This window comes from Anas acuta, chromosome 14, assembly GCF_963932015.1.
Source record: "Anas acuta chromosome 14, bAnaAcu1.1, whole genome shotgun sequence".
NCBI lineage: Eukaryota > Metazoa > Chordata > Aves > Anseriformes > Anatidae > Anas > Anas acuta.
The window spans coordinates 14,855,853-14,874,646 of record NC_088992.1 but is presented as its reverse complement, the minus strand read 5'-3'; the positions used below and the strand labels follow the sequence as shown (position 1 = coordinate 14,874,646).

The following is an 18,794-nucleotide window of genomic DNA, read 5'->3' as shown; positions in this document are numbered from 1 at the left end:
TACAGCCCTGCTGGGGCTTTCCAGGACAGACGCTGGCAGGAGCGGTTGCAGTAGGGCGAGCAGTGGTACTTGGTTCTCTGGCCTGCCCTGCAGCACACAGCAAGAACACTGGGACACTGGGAACGCTTCTGGGATGCAGGCAAGGGCACAGCACCATAGGCTGACAAACCCATTTCTGTCAGGATGACTTGATTCTTCCAGTCTAAATCATCTTGCTTGCCTGGGGTTCTTCGGGCAAGAATCCAAGGTTAGGCAGTACTTTTACCAGGTCATAAAGAGCCACCAACTGTTTGCCCGAGGTGTGGGGAAGTACTTGAATGTGCTTTCGGAGTGATGAGGCTCCATGTTAACCTGGCATTTCTGAAGAGGGAATCAAAAGGTATTCCAGTTCAGGTAACTTGTTTGACTGTAACTTATTTAAACACCTTCAAATGTTCTGTACGTTAGTGCCACCTCATTGCTCTGCTGAAAGCCATCAGGAAAGCAATGAATTATTTCCTGTCCACTAGTGAGGCATAAAGAACTATTTCAGTGGCTATAGAGGGAAAGAAACATCAGCAGCTATAAAAGGAACAACGGAGACTTCTCAAATTAATATCTGCAGAAAGGCAGGCTAAATCTTCTGGTGGCAGTGTAGGACATCTCCCCCTACCCTGCTTCGGTGTAGTGTCCTACCTGTAGGTGGAGCTGGGAAACCTACACTGTTGTAACCTGCTGGCAGAGTGGAGCAGCCACTGGTGTGCCGCTGTGCTTTCTGCAGCAGTCACCTCGTGGTTTGGTTTTTACTTAGTAGAAACACTTAAAGAACACCTTTGGAACTTGGAAGCTATGTGAATGTCCAACTGATTTGCATTTATACTCGTTTATTTGTCCTGCATCTGACAATCTGCCTAGAAAAACTGAAAGACCTGCTTTTTGTGGATTATAATATTCCTCATGGAAATAACTGCTGTCTTTGCTACAGAGAGATCATTTGTCTACTTTGGCTATGAGGGATAATGGTGGTCCTTGCCAGAGAATGAGATTTGGGCTACTATTGGTTGTCTAGCATTACTAGTGACTGATTTAGCCTATAATTAATGAATTAAATACATGTATTCTGTTTTGACGTGGCTGTAGACAGTCTGGAGCCCCCAGGTCTATTGCATTTTTGAACAGGACTTTGCTGTTGCACCTTGTGTACCAGAGGTATGGTGATTTAAGGAGACATTGGGGAGGCAAGGACAATATTAAAGAGGTATTGGGGAGGCAAGGACAATCCCCAGACAAGGACTGTATATTTCGAAACAAGACACTGGAGCTCATGATAAAGAAGTGGCAGATGGAAAGAGAAACAAATGTAAGGACTATAAATCTCAAAACTGGACATTGGAATTCATGATAAAGATACAACAAACAGAAGAATTAGCAACAACCAGCTCTCGCAATTAAGAAACATGCCAACTCAGCAGATTCCTGACCAAAGGTGAAAAGTACACTGTGAGGAAGACTCGGGGTCTTCCTCCCAAAGACCCCTGCCCACATCCCAAAGACCCCTGCCCACAATTCTTGGGAGGCTCTACGCAGGCGCAAGGTGCCAAAAGGCTAATTAGCATGAGAAGTGAGGGAAGGTGGGGATAGGTAATGAATATGTATAGGCGCTTGTAGAATATTGATTGATTGTATAAAGTCAAGACTGCTTTCTGCTTTGGGTATGCACGATAGGTGGAGAGATCCCCCGTGCATCCAGCGCTGCAATAAAGAATATACCACTTAAAGGAATTTCGGCTTCGATCTTTGAATCAATGGCATATGGTCATCTCCAGAAACCAGCAGGATGAGTGTAAAACTTGTATAGGGCAGTCAGGCTGCATAGACAGAAAGTGTTCTAACTTAAACCGTGGTTCATCAGGCTGATGCTTCCCTCCTTCTGTGCCCTCTGAGAAATTACAGATTAAGCTCTTTGTCCGTGTTCATATTTCTCGTTGATGGAGGTCTAAAACTGTACCGCCACAAACTCTGTATGGGGAAGAAGACAAGCAAGGTTTGAGCTGAGGAGCTCTCTGCAGGTAGTCCCACGCATCCTGAGGTACAGCAACAGCCAGCCTAGAGGGGACCTCACTCCAGAAGCATCTTGGAAGCGAGGGAAGACCCTCTGGAAGCAGGCAGGTGTGTTACAGCTCGGCTCCAGGGCCTTAGTTCATGCTCTGACAGCCACTCTGTCACCTGCACGAGTGCTCAGGGATCTAAACAGCCTTCATAACTTCTGTTGTGGCTTTGAACCACCTTGCTGTGTAGAAGTGTATTATTTGTGTTCCTTTGGAGATAATCAGTCAAAAAGATTTTGATTATTTTCTCATTTCATAGGTTTGAGTAATTATTTTTATTTTATTGATGGATGTTCTGGGTAGTGTTCCGAGCTTCTCTCAAAACCCATTTCAACAAGCAAAATTAGCATTAGATGACCAGTAGTCTGTGTTAGTCAGTGTGCTCAGTCCTTCTGGTTCTTCCTTTTTTGAGATCTACTGACACAGGCATGTAGATACACCAACATCAAATATAACAGTATTAATCCCATTTTGTCTAAATAAAGTAACAGTAAGATATATATGTTTATAATACAGCTGCTTTAAAGCTTCTTGTAATGTATATCTTCAGGCACCTGATGCTTCACAGGAGAAGTGTTTCTGCTTTTGTGTGAGGGGAGTACGAATAAAACGAGATCTTTGGGTTGATTATAGATAGAGGTATGTGATCAAAGGGAAAAGGAACATACCTGTGCAGGTTTGGGTATGGCAGTGTGTGAATGTTTTTCCTGTGTGACAGCTTAATTTCTCTGCATGTGTCATAAGACACCTCTAGGGACTGAAGTGTTGGGTGTAATGAGACTACTTGTATTTGTTTAAGAGGTGTATGGATATTTTTAGGAAGCTTTGAAAGAACAGCTTGTTAGTCCTTCAACTTTGACAAGTTTTTTTTTTTTTTTCATTGCTACTTGTTCAAGTAGAGCACAATAATAAATTGCCACTTCATTTAATCTGTGTTTCCTTGGCTATTCTACTTGGAAGTTGAGTAGTCACCTCTATCTGGTTTTCACTAGCTTTTTTCCTTTTCCTTTATTAATACTCTTAAGGTTTGGAGAATTGGGGTCAACAAGGAGAAAAAAACATCTAATTTAGCAACTCTCCAGTATAAACTGTATTTATCAAAGCTGACACTTAAGCCTTACAGAGGTGCTGTAAAAGAAACCTTGCTCCAGGAGAACTAAAAACACCCCCACAAAACCCACAAGTGCTTTCACAGCATTTTTACAGTTCACAATACTTGAGGGGGGTAAAAAGAAAACTGCTGTTTGCTCAGTGGCTCCTTTCATGTCCCCCTTGTGCTCCTGAGTTTCTGATGAACCTCTGAGATACTCGCAATTACCATGGTGGCTCAGGTGCTGTGAGCCTCCGTTGGAAGCAGCATTCACACAGTGGGCGAAGGGCAGTAAGCAGGTCTGTGGAGGCTTTGTGGTGCACAGCCATCCCTTGGGACCAGGCCCTGCTCCCAGCTTGGACTGAGGCACTTCACAGGAGGTGTTTTGCTGCCTCTCAGAATAGCTTTTTATTTTTTCCCATCAGATCTATTGCAGACTCGGCAGTGTAATCCAGTAACATTAAAACCTAAAGGGTTTAGAGCTTCCTTGCGTGCTGCTGTAGGAGGCTTATAGAGTTCTCTCAAAATTCACTCTAGTGAGTTACAACTCAGCAGATGGACAACGAATAGGAAGATGTTTACCAAAAAAATCCAGAGTAATTCAGTAACCTGGCACACTGCTAAAATACTTTTCTGCTCTGAGAACACGTGAAGGCCAAGGCTCCGTGACTGCTTCTCGTGAAGCAGAGCTGTGCATGGGTGATGTGTTACTTAAAAATAAGAGGAGGCTTTTGCAGTGCCTGTATGCCTATGTATCTTGCTTTTTTTCTGCATTAGAGTTTTTGCCTTCCTGCATTGAAATCCCTCCTTTTCATATGGATTTGGAGTTCCCAAATTGGTGTGTTTTTCCCCTTCACAGCTGTTCTCAGAGCATCTCCTGCCCAAACAGGAGCTGGCACCTGACTGAAGGAAGAAGTGAGGGTGGTTCTTTGTGCAATATTTTTCATCACGTTCTTGCAGTGTGTACATGTAGGAGGGAAATAAATGTTTTCATGTAATAGTTTATTTTTGGAAGGGGTAGATCTGGAAACATGGCTTGCACTCTGGATTTTCCCCTGGTGCTGTCAGGGGAGGCCAGGGGCAGGGACAGGAGGAGGATGGGGCTCCCATGTGGGAGCTGCAGCAGGAGCTCTGTGCTGGGCACTGAGCTCAGTGAGATCAGGAGCACTGGCTGCTTGGAGACAAGTCGTCACCTCCTGAGCATCACAGAGTCCCCAGGACCCTGGGGACACGGGGCACAGGGACCACTGCCAGGAACAGCAGCATCCAGCCTTCATTCCGCACCAGCCAGTGGGGAGGGCAACAAGCTGGGGCAGGGGCTGTGCTGAGCGAGTGTAGAGGAGACATGAGCACCTTCTAGTTGGCAGATGGGGGAGACTTTTTAGGTGCTGAAAAGGAGTTTTGGAGTAAAGCTGTGGAAGAACCTGTTATATAAATCTCTCCGTCTCTTTACAGTGAGTTTGTTCACCTCCATTTGTACCAGACCAGCACATCAGCTTTAACACCTGTCTTTCCCGTTTGTTTGCTAGATTTTTTTCAAGCATTTGCCATACTCTTGCCTCAGCTTCAGGTGGACTGACAGGGCAGGATCTCTTCCCCTTCCCACCTCACTGGTGAACGCTTTGGTCACTCAAAACACCTGTACGTGTGTAAGTTGCTCTGCTGCTCTCCCAAATGAGAAAGATCAGAGTTGTATACACATAGTGCTATAAATGCATTTCACCATGGTGTTGTATGGGGATGTAAGTGCTTTCCTCCTTGTTGTGGAGATAATTTTCCTCCTCTGTGATGTTTGTACAATGCACACTCCCACTCTTTGAGTCTCAATCTTGAAGAGCGGGTCATTTTTCCCTGTGGAGATTTCTAGTAGATAACCATTCATATTCCAAGTGTTGAATGAGCATTGCTGACGTTAATTGCTCTTTTGTACCATCCTGCTCTCATTTCGAATTGCTGATCACAGTGAAAAGCGAGTTCTGATAATACAGAACCCAGTTCCCATAATGATGTTGTAAAATGCACATAATGGGTTAACATCAGCCCTTCTTTGTGGTGTTTCTTAACAATAAGCAATAGAGAAATTGGAGCACATTAATGACAGTAACTTTTTTTTCCAACCACAGATTCATGAATTTAAATTTGTATCTGTGCCCGAAATGTTCGTGTAAGTGATAGCTACTGCCTAGTTCGTGAACTGTCTGATCCCACAGCTTGTGTTAGTGGTGACCCAAGTGCCAGGCAAATACGGCAGGCAGGATGCAGCTTGTGTTCCTCCCGTGTCTGGCAGCAATTCAGAAATTGGCTGGAAGCTATTTTCTGTGAAGAGGAAACATGTCTATATGTGCATCGGAGCATTACTAAGAGTCTGGGTGCTAGAAACAAACACGCCTTTAACATAAAATATCATTGTGCTAGGCAGGAATCCACGGTGAGCATCATTCAGTTTTTGGAGGTTGCCTGCCCTTCTATTGACACCTGCAATATTGAACAGTCACAAACTGCAAGTAGAGACAGACAGAACAAAGGCACTTTAATATCTAGCAACAGTCTGAGCTAGATATTTATTTTCTACTGCCAAGCAGAAAGAACAGAAACATACTGGCTGATCTTTACTAGGATGATAATCAGACATCCACCAGTGAACATGAGCGTAGGCCAAAGGAAAGTGAAGAGGAGACCTCTAGGGGGGTAAATTCTGCTCAAAATGACATTGGTCTGTGTTCCTCCAGGGTCATAGTAGCACGGGAAAGTCTGGTATTTCTTGAAATTGTTTGCAATGATTTCTATTCGTGCTTGAACATCTTTGGGGTTCTCAGAGTTGCCTGGCACGTAGGAGCACTGGAATAAGAAATCAAAACGCTTTGTTGTAATGGATGCTCTGACACAGGGTTTGCAGTAAAGTCACATGGGGTAAAACAAGCATGCTAGTGCTGAAAAAATTTTCTGCAGCTTGGCTAGCATCCCCAAAGGTGGTCTTGGCCTGCCTGTGTCCATAACCCCTTTGCCCTGCTTCCCCGCTGTCTGCCAGTGTGTCTGTATCCCGGGCCTGCAGACTTGCAGGTTTGAGTGATGTTAGTGGCAACCAATACCGCGTATGTGCTCAAAGTTAAACTGCAGCTGTGGGAGGTGCTGGATAGCAGCTGGGGGTGATAAGGGAACGTGCTCCAGTACCTTAGGGTTTCTTTCCAGCGTGTCTTCAGTCTGATAGAGCATGACCTCCTGTCCCGAAGCTGTCAGATTAACCCACACCTGGAGACAAGGATAGTGAGTGGCACCCTCATCCTCCGAGCCCTTGCTGTTTAGGCAGGGATCTTTGTCCTCGATGGTGGCTCTGAGCACCTTGCACACGGTTTCTGTTGTCCAAACACTACAAAGACAAAACAAAAGGTATTGCTTTGAAATGCTTTGGCATCACCTATTGTGGGTCGTGTGCTGGAGGTGTGCCTGTAGGGGCCAGCCATGAGTTGGCACCGGCAGCGTTTGGGGCTGCTCAGCCCCCGTGTGGTGAGCTCTGCCCACCCCAAACTGATGGCTGCCCTGGAGAAGGGCTGCTACAGGGCAGCCATGCAGGAGTCCTTACAGTTGTTTGTTGGGCATTCTGTTAGAAAGTGAGGGTATGAAAGTAGGAAAGGTTCAGAAAGTAGGAAAGGTTCATGCCTCTTTTATTGGCTCACTCTGCTCTTCTCTTCCATCTTCCATTCTTGTGAGCTCACCAAGACTATGTTTATTCATTGTAGAGTGTGCTAACATAATTTTTGGCACTGTTTTAATAATTATATTTGCAGACAGCAAAAAAGAATCGACCTTGTATTCACGATCAAGTGACTTACTACCTTTTAGTGTAGAATGGCACAATGGTGATCCCAATGAAGAAGTACATCATCATGGAGCATGCGACCATCCCCAGCCCCAGGCACAGGGCTCTCGTCTCCCCTCGCTTCTGTGCGGTCACCAACTTTTTTCCCAACATGACTTACTGCTCTGAAACCTGAAGTGTCTCCAGTCCTAGTTTTTAAGAAAAGAAACAAGGGCAAATCCTTATTAGAATTGGCTACAGATAACGCAGTTGAATAAGAACTTTCTGAAATATCCCTGACATATCCCATTTTTGCCCAACCCAGAACTTACAAAAATGCTTCTTTTGTTGTTGTTACAAGTCAATTTCTTTTTTACTTTCTGATATTTATCCTATACTGTTTAATAAAGCAGGGGATGAGAGAGCAGGGAGGGAAGGCTAGAAGGTTGGGTTGGAAAACCCCATTAATTTCAGGGAAGAGTTTTAACAGCTCAGTTGCCCTCAGCCTTGACTTGGGCTGGTTTATGCTTCTGCTCCTCTGAAGTAAGAGGCGCTGTGTTGTGTATTGGTGGAGGCTGCATGAAGGGAGAATCCTCCTGCAGTTGAATCCGACTCTGTCTTCAGTATGAGTCCAAAACATGGTTTGCTCATTCCGAGAGAGCTGAAGTAGTTAAAAACTTCTTTCTGGTGTCTATTGTTTGGCCTTGTCCATTTGGGGTTCTTTAAAACTTGCTATCCAACCGGATAGTGGAGAAAAGCTTTTTTTTTTTTTTTCTTGATGCAAGTGGTATGGTGGCACCGCCCAGGTGCCCAGGACCAGGGAACACAGCATTACAAGTGCTGCTGTCCACCACAGGCGTGGGGGCATGGCTGCTGCTGCTGTTTGTGGGTGTGTGGAAACCCTGCAGTGGTGGTGGTGCACTGGGGAGCTCCTGGGCTGCTCCCTTGGTAAAACATCAAAGCGTCAACACGGTCATTTTTACATTGCTGGAGAGGTCCTGAAAATACTTGCTGTGAATCCATATCCTATTAAATCACTGCAACTGATGTATAGGACTTACGAATGGGTTGGACTCTAGGATTGTTATGTCCTACCTATCTCCAGGACCTATGTCACGCTGACAGCAGTAACTAAAGGTTTGTGGCTCTTTTTTTTTTTTTTTAATAAAAACACTTTGCAAGGTGTAGGTAGGGAAAATGAAAGAGACTGACAAGATGAGTGTGTGTTTTTTTTTTTTGTTTTTTTTTTTTTGGGGGGGGGGGGGGGCGGGGAGAGGGATGTGTGAAGAAGTGAAATGTTAGGAGGAGAAAGGGAAATTGTTACACATACTCCACAACAGGTTTCAGTCCTGTTCTCATGTGCAGGACCGTGGTGCACAGCTTCATGCAGTAACTGGTGCATTTTCAGGATTTCAGCTCCAGGGGTGTTTGTTTTTTTTTTTATACATTGAGTTGCAAGTACACAATATCGAAGTGACAAGGTTGTCCTGAGGTGTCACTGGGAATAAAAAGTGTTGCTATTGGAATAGTGAATTTGGGCCCAGTCCATATTTAATTCCGCAATAAGTAAAATCTCAAGGTCCACTGTAAATTTTCAGAGTGTTCACAATATTGGGCCGTTGTACAGCACAGAATCTCCTTGGTGTTAAGCCACAGTGCGTGCCTTTGCCTCCTGTGCAACTTGGGCAGGGGCAGGACAGAGGGGAGGAATGTCACAGGCTATGACACCAGACAATACCTGAGCTCCGGTTCCTCCTGCCACAGCGGGGAGCTGGTGATGGGCACCTGACAGCCTGCTGTGTTGGCCAGAAATCCTGCCAAGCAGTGAGGATGATTAATTGTTAATCAGTCCTGTTGGAAAAGGAACAAGTGAAGAATTGGTACTGCCAGGATGACTTGAGGAGAACTTGCCGTGCTCTGGCACTGCCAATATCCAAGTTTTAGCTGAGTCACGATGTTTGCTTAGCTGTCCTGCTGGTGGTGAGGAGTATGGGATCGTCAGCCTCCAAGTTACGTGCAAACAAGAACTATGGGGCTAGTAGCCAAAGAATTAATAAGAGGTGTAATTGCCCCATTGGTGTGCTTGAATGTCAGGCACAGATATAGCTGATGTCCCACTACACTCATCCTTCCTGGTCATTTCAAACTGCCCAACCATCTCTATGAGATGAGAGAGGCCCTGGATGGGAAAGTGTGTGTGTGGTTCAGGGGAGGGGAAGGCGTTTGCCCAGCACAGGGCGCGGGGCTGTTCCCTGTCCTGGCACCACGTGCTCTTGCCCAGCTCCTGAGATGCCTGCTCTGCCCCAAGAGAATAAGGGCACATGAATTATGCAGAGAATGCTAACAAAGATTGCTCTAAAAATATCCGAGTGCTTCTATAAACACTGAACCCAATAGGCTGAGTCTCAAGGCAGTGTAAATCAGAGGTGCTGACACCGCTGTGGTGCTGTTGGACCAGGCGAGCTGTGAGCATGGGCCTGAGGAGCGAGGTGCGTGCTGTGCTGCCTGCGGAGCTCTGGGGGCTGTGACGTGCAGTGGGGAACCCAGCAGAATCTGTAGCACTACCCTGTCTGTGTGCAGAGCTATTTCATTGGAAACTCATGGAATAAAACATGGGAAAGTTACTGAAGTAAAACCCGTGTGTGTTTTTTACGCCCTTTGGGGTACAGATATCTTATGTTGTGCTGAAAGCCTGGCTTGTGTTGGTTCTCAGGACACTCGCCTCCTGCATGCACGTGCGTGGTGTGTATGTGGAGTTGCCTCAGTGTTCAGCAGGTGAATTATTTATTTTTTTGACCATAAATTATTCTCTTCCGCCTCTGAGCCCCATCACTGTATGGTAGGAGGAGTGTTGAGAGAGCTCGATGTTTCCTCAAACAAAATCATCATCATCAGTGTTTGAGAACTGAAGCGCTGCAGAAGCCTCGCTAGGCCCATGACGTCTGTGAGTGTATTTGAATTAGAAGATGTTGGAGCACGTAACAGGGGTTTCAGTCTGTCTTTCAAAAGCAAATATAAATGTATCTTTTGCACTGAAGATTGCAGGGTGCCTCCATAATTACTGGGAAGATGGAAGCTCCAAATCTTTTCAGAACGTGCCTTCTCCCTAATCTTTCTCCCTCAGCCTCGTTAAATTATACAGTACATTAGCTGTGCAATTCCAGCATATAATCACGGCATTGACAGCTGCTGGTGCTGATCCGAAGGATGCCATCTGCTCAGGTCTGGAGCTGAGGCCCCTGCTCGGATTAGCAGCTGTGTGGGAGGCTCAGGGGGAAGCCCCTGCCTCCTTCCAGCTCCAGAGGAGCTGCCAGGGCTGTGGCCTCCGGGTGGGAGCTCTGGGATGCCCCTGGGTGCAGAGGTAGCCAGGGGACTGTGGCTCTGACTGCCTGCCTCTCTGCTGCCTCTCCCTCAAGCAGAAGGAAGTGCTGAACCCTTCTCTCAAATGTAAGGTGGGAATAAATATTAACAGGGAGATGGTCATTTGTTTGAGCTGCTTTATCCTGCACCATCTGGTGAGTTGCCAGCGAGCACTTCTCTGCTGTCAGTTGAGCAGCGAGTGATGCCCCTTCACACTCAGAACAGCGCTGCAAGCCATCTGCCTCTAAAGCAAGGGGAGGTTTCAAGCAGGCTCAAACACTTTGGCCTCCACTGCCTCTGAACACCAAGTTGCCATTTGCTTTCTCATATTGTGCCAACTCCTTGGTCGTCTGGTTCATTCTCTGAGCACCTTGTGCAGATGAGATGAGCTACTGGTGTTGCTGGCTGTGTAAGAACAGTGTGTGCTTTGCCAGTGTATTGGCCAAGTACATCGGTACAAGGCAACTGCAGCTTTTAGGCCTAAAAATAAGTTCGTTACTGGTTATTTTGCTGTGGCAAAGCTGTGCAGTTAATGTTTTCACTAGTGTCTCTTAATAGAATTAGTCTCATCAGTTGCGTGTGCTTATTTGTTTCTGTGGATGTTTTTAGCAGTTTGGATTTGTTTCAGCCCTGTCCTTAACCTTTTGTCTTCTCCTGCCCCACCATTTACACCCTAAAAAACACTTCTTACATCCCAGAAATGAAGTCAGAACTGTATAACACTGGCGCTTGGTTCTTCCTTCCCTGCCCATCTCCTGTTTTTAGCATTTAGAACTACTTCTTGCTGATAACAGGTTTTTTTTTGTTTGTTTGTTTGTATTTTTCCCAGTGAGGCTGGGGCCTGAGAACGCCGATTTTGCTCACTGCAAAGTAAGAGACCCATCGCTTAAGGTGTGTTCTGCACCTCTGGGACCACCAATATTGCATGGGGATGCTGTGCCTCAGGAAAAGTGTGCACAGAAAAGCTGATTCTACAGCATACTTGTGCAGCTGTCTTGGAAACCTGAAGAATCAGTATTATGCCTGCATAACATGATACAATTACATCCATTTTGTGAAATACACAGTGTCCATTTGCTTTAAGAGCTGTTTACCTGATGTGACACCAGTGTGAATTAAGTTAGCTTTTTGTTTAATATAATCTTAAACTGCATATTTTTTAATGTTAGCTTTTCAATCTGGTGGTTCTTCTAAAAAAATAAAAAGCTCAGTTTAGTACTCCTGAAATCTTTCTGGGCACCTCTCTGGGTTTCTGTGTAGCACTGGACTGTACAAAATTAATCAGTTTGAGGAGGCTTCAAAGAAGGCAGCACTCAGTTCAGGTGGTTCCTCTCGCACTTACCCTAGAGGTGAGAGGAGCACTCTGCAGCACTCCCTTAGGGGCTGTGCTGAGCACCCGAAGCCACAAAGCTCCTGGGAGTGGAGATCCCCTGCGGCTGTGGCCTCCTGAGACCGGGGTTTGTGAAAATGCCACCGTTACCTTTGCTAGTAATTATGGAGAGCTATCAAATCGCATGCGGTTACGGAAGAGAGAACAACTTAGCCTGTGTGCTACAGAAGAGTTGTGTGGGTTTCCTCTGCAGTTTCCCACTGCTTTTCAAAAAACAAAGCTATTGCATGCTGAGAAGGAAAAAGTTGTTTTAAAAGTATACTTACTGTTTCTGATGAAATGCTGCTTTCTGTGATGAGAAACCCTTCTGTTACATGACAGACCAGGTATAAGGCCTCTTCTGGGCGAGACAAAGCCGTGCAGCTTCAGGCTGAAAGGGATTTTTGGGGGTGTTTGCAAGTTTGTTTTTTTTTCCTGTACTTCTCTGGGTTTGCATTGCTGTGGCTGAACTCGGCACTGAGTTCCCTATTGTGAGGCTGGCTGTAACCATACATGGTAAGGTATGAAAGTGCTGTCCTTTTTCAGATTAATTGTTGAAACCAGGAAACTACAATGCTGGGATCAACCCCAGCTGAAGGGACCAAGCTTTCTCATGCACCAGGACCCTTTACCACACGTCCCACATCCCTGTGGCTTTGTCTTCAACTGCTCTCCTACTCTTTTTGTGCAGCCTTTTAGATTAGAAATCCATTGGGTCCTTTGGGTAAGATTGGAAGAACCGACTTAAAACTGCCTGGAAGTGTTAGGAAATGTTTTCCAGAAGTTCCCAAGCTGTGCTCTATAGCAATCTGCCCCTCCTGGGGTCCCGGGGAAGGTGGCAGGAGGGCAGGACAAGGGCAGTGGGGAGCTGGGGCAGCAGGAGCTGGGAAGTGTCGGGCATGGGAGGGGAAAAGCTGATCGGGGCCTTGTGCGAATGTCCGTGTGCTTATGTTTGTGGGTGGGTGTGTGCGTGTATCGCATTCTTCTCATGGAGGTTGTCTGCCTCCTTGTTCTGAAGCTGTATGAGACCTGCAGCAGGGATGCAATGAGCACAAATCCCCTGCGAGCTTCAGGGCTGGGCTTGTTCCTTCCTGTAGGGCCACGGGAGTTCACCCCGGGCTTCGGTTGTGTTCCCAAAGATGCAGGGCACTTGCTGGAGGTATTGGTGATTAACACACAGGAAGGCGAGAAGTGCTGGGGCCTGCTGGTGGATGGATGCCGTGAAGCAGTGCCAGGCTGCATGTGTCACTGTGTCACCTGTGCCCAGGGAAGGGCCCCTGCAGGGTGGCTTCCAATGGAGCATTGCTGCGAAATCCAGCAAGGAAGTTAAAATGCACACTCATTTGGGGCTTTTTTAGTTCATCGGGAAGCAGCAAATGGACATCCTGATATCTCCTGTATCCAGAGTAAATAATGAGCAGCAGTGAACCTTTCTGACCTTTCCCCAGTATTCCTCAACTTTCACCTGGGAAGACAGAGGGAACTTGGGCAGCAGCGGGAGATGATTCCCGTGCACCCCAAACATGAGCAGTTGGTCATTAAAGCTGTTTCAGCGTAAGCTGGTCTTTCATGCTTGCTTTTGATAAAAAATTGGAAGCTGACATGTTCACAGAGTTCAGGCTGTCTGAAGTTTACAGATGAATCTCCCCCCAAATTACCTTTTTTTATTACTGATGCAGAAGAGAGCACACAGAGGTAACGTGGATTGAGATAACTGAGTTAGACATTTACAGCTAAGTAAGATGAAGCCTGCTCGCATCATTTAGATTGGGAAGATTTATGATTGCAGTCACATTTTAATATTTGAGAAATGATGTAGCAAAATCTGAAGAATGGCATTTGAAGTTTGGAGAAAAGGCCTGTGAACAAAAGTTATTTTCAGCTAAAACATCATCTGGTTTGGTGGACTTCTCTGTCCTTGTCTGATACTTGGGAAACCAGCCTGGATATTTCCAAGATGCTTGCTCTGGCTCAAGCAGAAGCCATGCTTTTAATGAGAAATTGTAGGACTGAGTTTTGGGCTGCCTGATTTGGGAGTCAAGGCAGAAAGCAGGGTAACCCCTGAGTCCAGGTCTGGCTGTCTCCTCCTGCTGTCCTTGATTGAGCTGACAGATCTATGCGGTACAGTAGTGTGTCTGTGTTTAGTGGCTGCACTAAGGAGTTTCACCACAAAATTAACACGGACTGTTCCACAGGCAAAGCACGGGTTCACTTTGTGAAGTTCCTTGGTGACCGAAGGAGGTGTTAGTGCCCTGGCTTGGTGTGAAGGCCCCTGGTGCTCCAGCTGAAGGGAGGAAGCTGTACTCCAAGTGTGGTGCTGCACCTCGCCTGTCATGCTGCTTTTGCTCTCAGGGGTCCCTCCAAACTAACCCCCAAACCCAGTGTGTGTGGGCTAACGGGAGGCGCTGTGCTGGTACCCACTGCTGGCCCTCGGACATCTGGCAGGCTGCTGTCCTGTGCTGGGTGACGTGTGTGTGTGTGTGTGACAGCTGCACCACTGCAGGCCAAGCCTTTGGTATAACGTGAACTGTAATTCTCTGCTAGTCTAAAATAAGCCTTGTCGTATTAGAAGCACATTGAATTATTTATTTATTTATTTATTTTTGTTACTTGAGGAGGTGAGGAGCAATCCTGGTGACCAAAATGTTTTTGCCCTGGTGCTCCCTGGCCATGCAGATGCCATGGGGCACCCCAAACGGGCTCGCCTGTGTGCTGCTGGCAGGGTTTCCCTGGTCTCAAGGAGCATGGGACCAGCTGCAGCCCTGGCTGAGGATCTGCTGCTGAAGCAGCACCTCTGCTGCTCACTTTTAACCTCTGCTGCTCATTTTCAAGCCGTGTGTCTGGCACTGCCTAGATCCTTCTGGCCATGCACTGCCCAGGAGTGGGGATGTGGGGTGCTGCCAGGAGGGCACAGCTCCTGGGAGGGCGGCAGAAGGAACTGAGGCTGCGTAGGGCCAGCTGGAATGGACCCTGCTGGCCTAAGGGCCTCTTGTAAGTCCTGTTTCCTAAGTTAAACAAGATTTAAAAAAAAAGCTTTGCTCGGGGTGCTGTTTTAGTGTTCAGTCCCTGACTATAACTTGGGAAGAAAAAGGAAGAAAAACACTATCAGGGGTTGGCTTTCTGGAACTGCCAGTGCTCAGTTTTGAACGCGAACAAGTTTCCTGTCAATCTCTTGCATCCCACTAACTTTATGTTAATGTATGAAACCCTTGGGCTAAAGGAAAAATAAACAAGACTTGAGGGCTGATTTCCTGTGTTTCTTTTTTAAAATAAGCAGTGCATCGACTTGAAAAAGCTGCGGTGACTGTGAGTTAGTGAAGCATCTGCGTTTAAAGTAGAGCTCCAGAACTGTGAGAAGCTGTCAGACCAAGAGGATTAAGATAGATATTCCTGAGGAATTATTTTCTTTGCAAGTGCTGGTGGAAGAAAAAATGTGAGAAAAAGCATGAGTTTACAGCTCTGAAAGAGAAATTGTGCAAACGTTAGCATACAAGGACTGAACTTCTGTAATAAAAAATAGAAAAATAAAAAATTTAATATAAAAATATCAGGGGTCTGCAGACCTTACAGCAGTGGCAGGAAAAACAGCTTCTGGGTTTTATTTGTTGTACTACTTTGCAGTGGGTACGCACATCTTTGTCCTTTGTGTGCTCTCTTTATTGCCGAGTGATTTGTTCCATCTCCTTTTTGTGTTTGTTAGGACCCAGCTATCCTGGCTGTGTTTCAGGGCAGGGGGCTGTTAATTCTCCCAAGGGGCTACACTGAATCTGCTGTGAGCCTGAAGCTGTGAGGAAATTCGAGAGAGCCTAGATCAACTGCACGTGCTGCTGAACAGAGCAGTTTGTTACTGTGGCGTTTCAGAAGTTGCTTTGTGCCTGCAGGTGACCTGTCACACAGGGGGCTGTCCTATGCAGTGGGCAGACTCAAAGGTAGATCTCCTGCAAGTCCTAGTCACAACTTATAAATAGTGCCTACCGAGTTTGCAACCTGTAAGCTCCCTTGTAGCTCTAACACAAAGAGCAGCTCAGGAGTTAAATAGAAAACAAGTTTCTGTTAGTTGGTCAGATCTGCTCATTTTGCGCCGATCATCCATATGGGTTGTTTTCATGTTGGAGAAGAAGAAAAATTGAATGGCTGTAAGGCAGAGGCAGTTTAATCAGTTTTGCCATTTTATTTCCAGGACTTTCTGTTGCTTCTAAAGAATCAGTGAGCTGTGAAATGAGAACAGTTGTTTGGATCTTCAGAAAGCACTGCAAAGTTATTAGCTTCCCCCTTCCTAATTGAAACGTATTCATAGGGTACTACGTTGTCATTTTTAATGGGCATCATAAAGAGAAGCCGTGGCTCTTGAGCAAGGAACAGACACATCCTGAGAACGATGTGAGCGAGAAGGGGCGAGATGTCCCAGGCATTGGCACGTCTCTGTCAGATGCAGGCCAAGTTCCCAAACTTGGCTGCTCCTGTTAAATAACCAAATTAACAGACTGCCGGGCGGATTTGCTGGTAACTCACCATTTTCAGAGCAGTACTCAGACTTGTCTGTAAATATTTAAGCAGGGACTTTGAATCGTTTGTTTGAGGTCCCACTTCAGTGTCGTGGTTGTGTGCTGGGGGTGAGCCAGTGAGTGGAAGGCAGCTGGGCCCTGGTGGGTGCCCTGTGCAGTGCTGTGCCTGCCGTAAAGCTGGGGGACCTCATTTTGCCCTCAAGTTCTGAAACTCTACTGCTGTCTCAAAACTGGAGTCAGAGAAGATGCTTAACTGGTTCCTGAATGGATGCTGACTGATTTCTGAGAATAAATGCATGGATTTTATTCAGGGAATAAGTGCATATGCTTTTATCTCAGTTTGGATCTTGCATGTGTAATCAGTTCTTAATAGCATTACTCCTGACAGAGGAGCTTCAATAGCAAGAAACAAATAAAAACAATCCAATTCTGCAAGCCCTTCCTCCTCCCCCTTCCCCCCCCCCCCCCCCCCACAAAAAAAAAAAAAAGGGGGGTGGGGGTGGTAGAAGTTATTGATGAAGGAAAGTCAGGATGGGCCCAAGGACCTGGCTCCTGTCACTGTCACGGTCCCACTGTACTGTGCCAGGCTGCAGTGACAGTCACGATCAAATCTGAATAGCGTGTTCTCAGCATGGTCCGGACCTGGTGCTGCTGTTGTTGGAAGGTGTGTCACAGGCACGTAACGCCTGTGGTTAGCATCCTGGATGCTGGTGGGAGCTTTCCGTGAAGGCAGACCAGAATCTGCCTCCAGGGAAGGAGAAGCAGCTGGGAGCACAGGCTCATGACCAGCTCCTCGTGTTTGAGTTAACACTGGCACAAGTGCGAGACCTTTCCTGAACTTGGGAACTTCTTGCAGCAACTCTCTGGTAGCATTAAGCACAGTGCGTAGGGTACACGATGCTCCTCCGAGGGGGGGTGGAGTGCTGGCGGGCAGTTGGTGCTGATGGGCTCTGCTGCCAGCTCTGAAGCTGCTTGCTGCAGCAAAATGGGTAACTTGTGCTTATTTCTTCTGTTCAGTGTCAGTACTATGTCTGAAAGAAGGACTTTGAACTCCTTATCTATAAAATGGCAAAGATATATCTGTTCTTACTGTCTCAAGGCCGAATTGATTAATGAAACGTAATTCCTTAATGGAATAATGGAAGGTACTCACCATATTAGCTGCATATAACTCAGTATGTAGTGAAAGGAAAACTGCTTTTTTCCCATGTATTTTGTAGTGCTCCAAGTGACAAAAACACAAGTGGAAAAGATGAAAGATGTAAAGACCCTTTAACAGAAGGTACTTAGACATAACAGTTCATGGTGTTAAGTTAGCGGATGGCAGTAACATTTCTGAACAGATGAACAGAACTGCACGGTACTGCATGGCAGAAGAGATCAGAAGGGGGCTGTTCTCACTCCTTTCTTTTCACTGTTTGTACTGAAGCAGAGGTCTGGTACTGCTGCCCAACACAACCCCGAGAACACTAGGGCTGTGTGCAGTCCAACAGGCTCTGGAAATTGCCCATGCAATTTAGAAACGACTGCCCTAATAAAATTTAATGTCATTTGAATGATTTCATTTGCTGCTTAAGTTCTGGACATCAGGCAATCTTGTTACAGCGGGTTGTGAAGAATTATTTTTTCTGGTTTGGGGGATAACCCCTGTGTTTTGGGGAGCCTGGATATCAATAACTTTTGTACAAGCATACACCACGTTTAAGTGGTGTACTATGTTGCTGCCTATCAAATAATACTTTGAGTCAGTGGGTAGGGCTCACATGAGGTGCTTGTTGAAATCCCCCAGTTTAAAGAGCTTCGTGTTGTGTATCCAAACCCCAAAGCTGTTCCCTTGCTGGAACCTCGGCTCTCCGGTGTGCTGCTGCTGCCTTGGGCAGCCTGGGGCAAGGTGGGTCCTGCCTCCCTGCTGTGCCTACATAAGGACACCGCTTGCCTGCATTGGGAACGGGACCTAGTCCTGGAAGGGTATCGCGCCCTTGCTGCTGTCAGTTACTCTCCCTCCAGAAAGAAGATGCAAAATACAGCATTGCAAAAGGGCAGTCTTGCTTCTTTTTTTCCAGAATTAAATTGCTTAAAGGCAGGATTAAAAAAAAAAAAAAAAAAAAAAAAAAGTAATATGAAATGCCCTTTGTTTCTACATCACACCTGTTCTATAGGGAAAAGTTCCCAGCATTTTCTTTCCTTCCCAAAGTTCAGATTGATAGAAGGAAAGCTTCCTTTCCTTAATATTATTCTTTTGTTGCAGAGGGTTACTGTAAGGAAGATTGTCATCTATAAATAATAGCATTGATCTTGTGTTCCCTAAAGCGGTTAAATTTTCTGTTGGAGCACAGTCCCAATATCGAGGCGTTTTATGTGCTTTGCTGTACACTTTTCATGAAAGTAACACAATTACTTTTAGCTTTTCCTATACCTGGGGAATTTTAATCTATTTCCAAGTACCGCTGCCCCTAGAAGCTAACTGCAGATACAGGCTTATGGAACTGCGTCTGCAGTGATTACAGCCTCGCTGGGCGGCAGAGGCCGTCGGGTTTGCCTGTGCATGGGAGGAGGTGGGCAGGCTGCTGGCTGCCAGCTGCAGGGT

General features: G+C 46.2%; 2 protein-coding genes across 4 annotated transcripts in view; one reads left to right on the top strand and one right to left on the bottom strand.

The window, feature by feature from the left end:
* KCNIP1 (potassium voltage-gated channel interacting protein 1) overlaps positions 1-18,794 on the top strand; it is a 364,985-nt gene that overhangs the window by 24,736 nt on the left and 321,455 nt on the right. The window lies entirely within an intron of this gene.
* On the bottom strand, positions 5,687-12,195 carry KCNMB1 (potassium calcium-activated channel subfamily M regulatory beta subunit 1). Of its 3 annotated transcripts, none has more exons than XM_068698285.1 (5): positions 11,990-12,195; positions 8,712-8,824; positions 7,011-7,182; positions 6,349-6,544; positions 5,687-6,015 (listed from the first exon to the last, which is right to left on the bottom strand). In XM_068698285.1, exons 3-5 carry the CDS (start codon positions 7,145-7,147, stop codon positions 5,746-5,748), a joined length of 603 nt encoding a protein of 200 aa, XP_068554386.1. In that variant the 5' UTR covers positions 7,148-7,182; positions 8,712-8,824; positions 11,990-12,195; the 3' UTR covers positions 5,687-5,745. The 3 variants fall into 3 exon arrangements, with proteins under 3 accessions (XP_068554386.1, XP_068554387.1, XP_068554385.1); XM_068698286.1 differs by having other exon boundaries at positions 8,712-8,787; XM_068698284.1 differs by lacking the exon at positions 8,712-8,824 and having other exon boundaries at positions 11,990-12,194.

What these genes read in the sequence shown, in the direction of transcription:
- KCNMB1 (XM_068698285.1), bottom strand. Translation starts at nt 7,147, where the DNA reads ATGTTGGGAAAAAAGTTGGTGACCGCACAGAAGCGAGGGGAGACGAGA. An exon ending in GTGCCATTCTACACTAAAAG is followed by an intron (nt 6,545 to 7,010) that starts GTAGTAAGTCAC and finishes TTGTCTTTGTAG; the next exon opens with TGTTTGGACAACAGAAACCG. An exon ending in CGCTGGAAAGAAACCCTAAG is followed by an intron (nt 6,016 to 6,348) that starts GTACTGGAGCAC and finishes TTCTTATTCCAG; the next exon opens with TGCTCCTACGTGCCAGGCAA.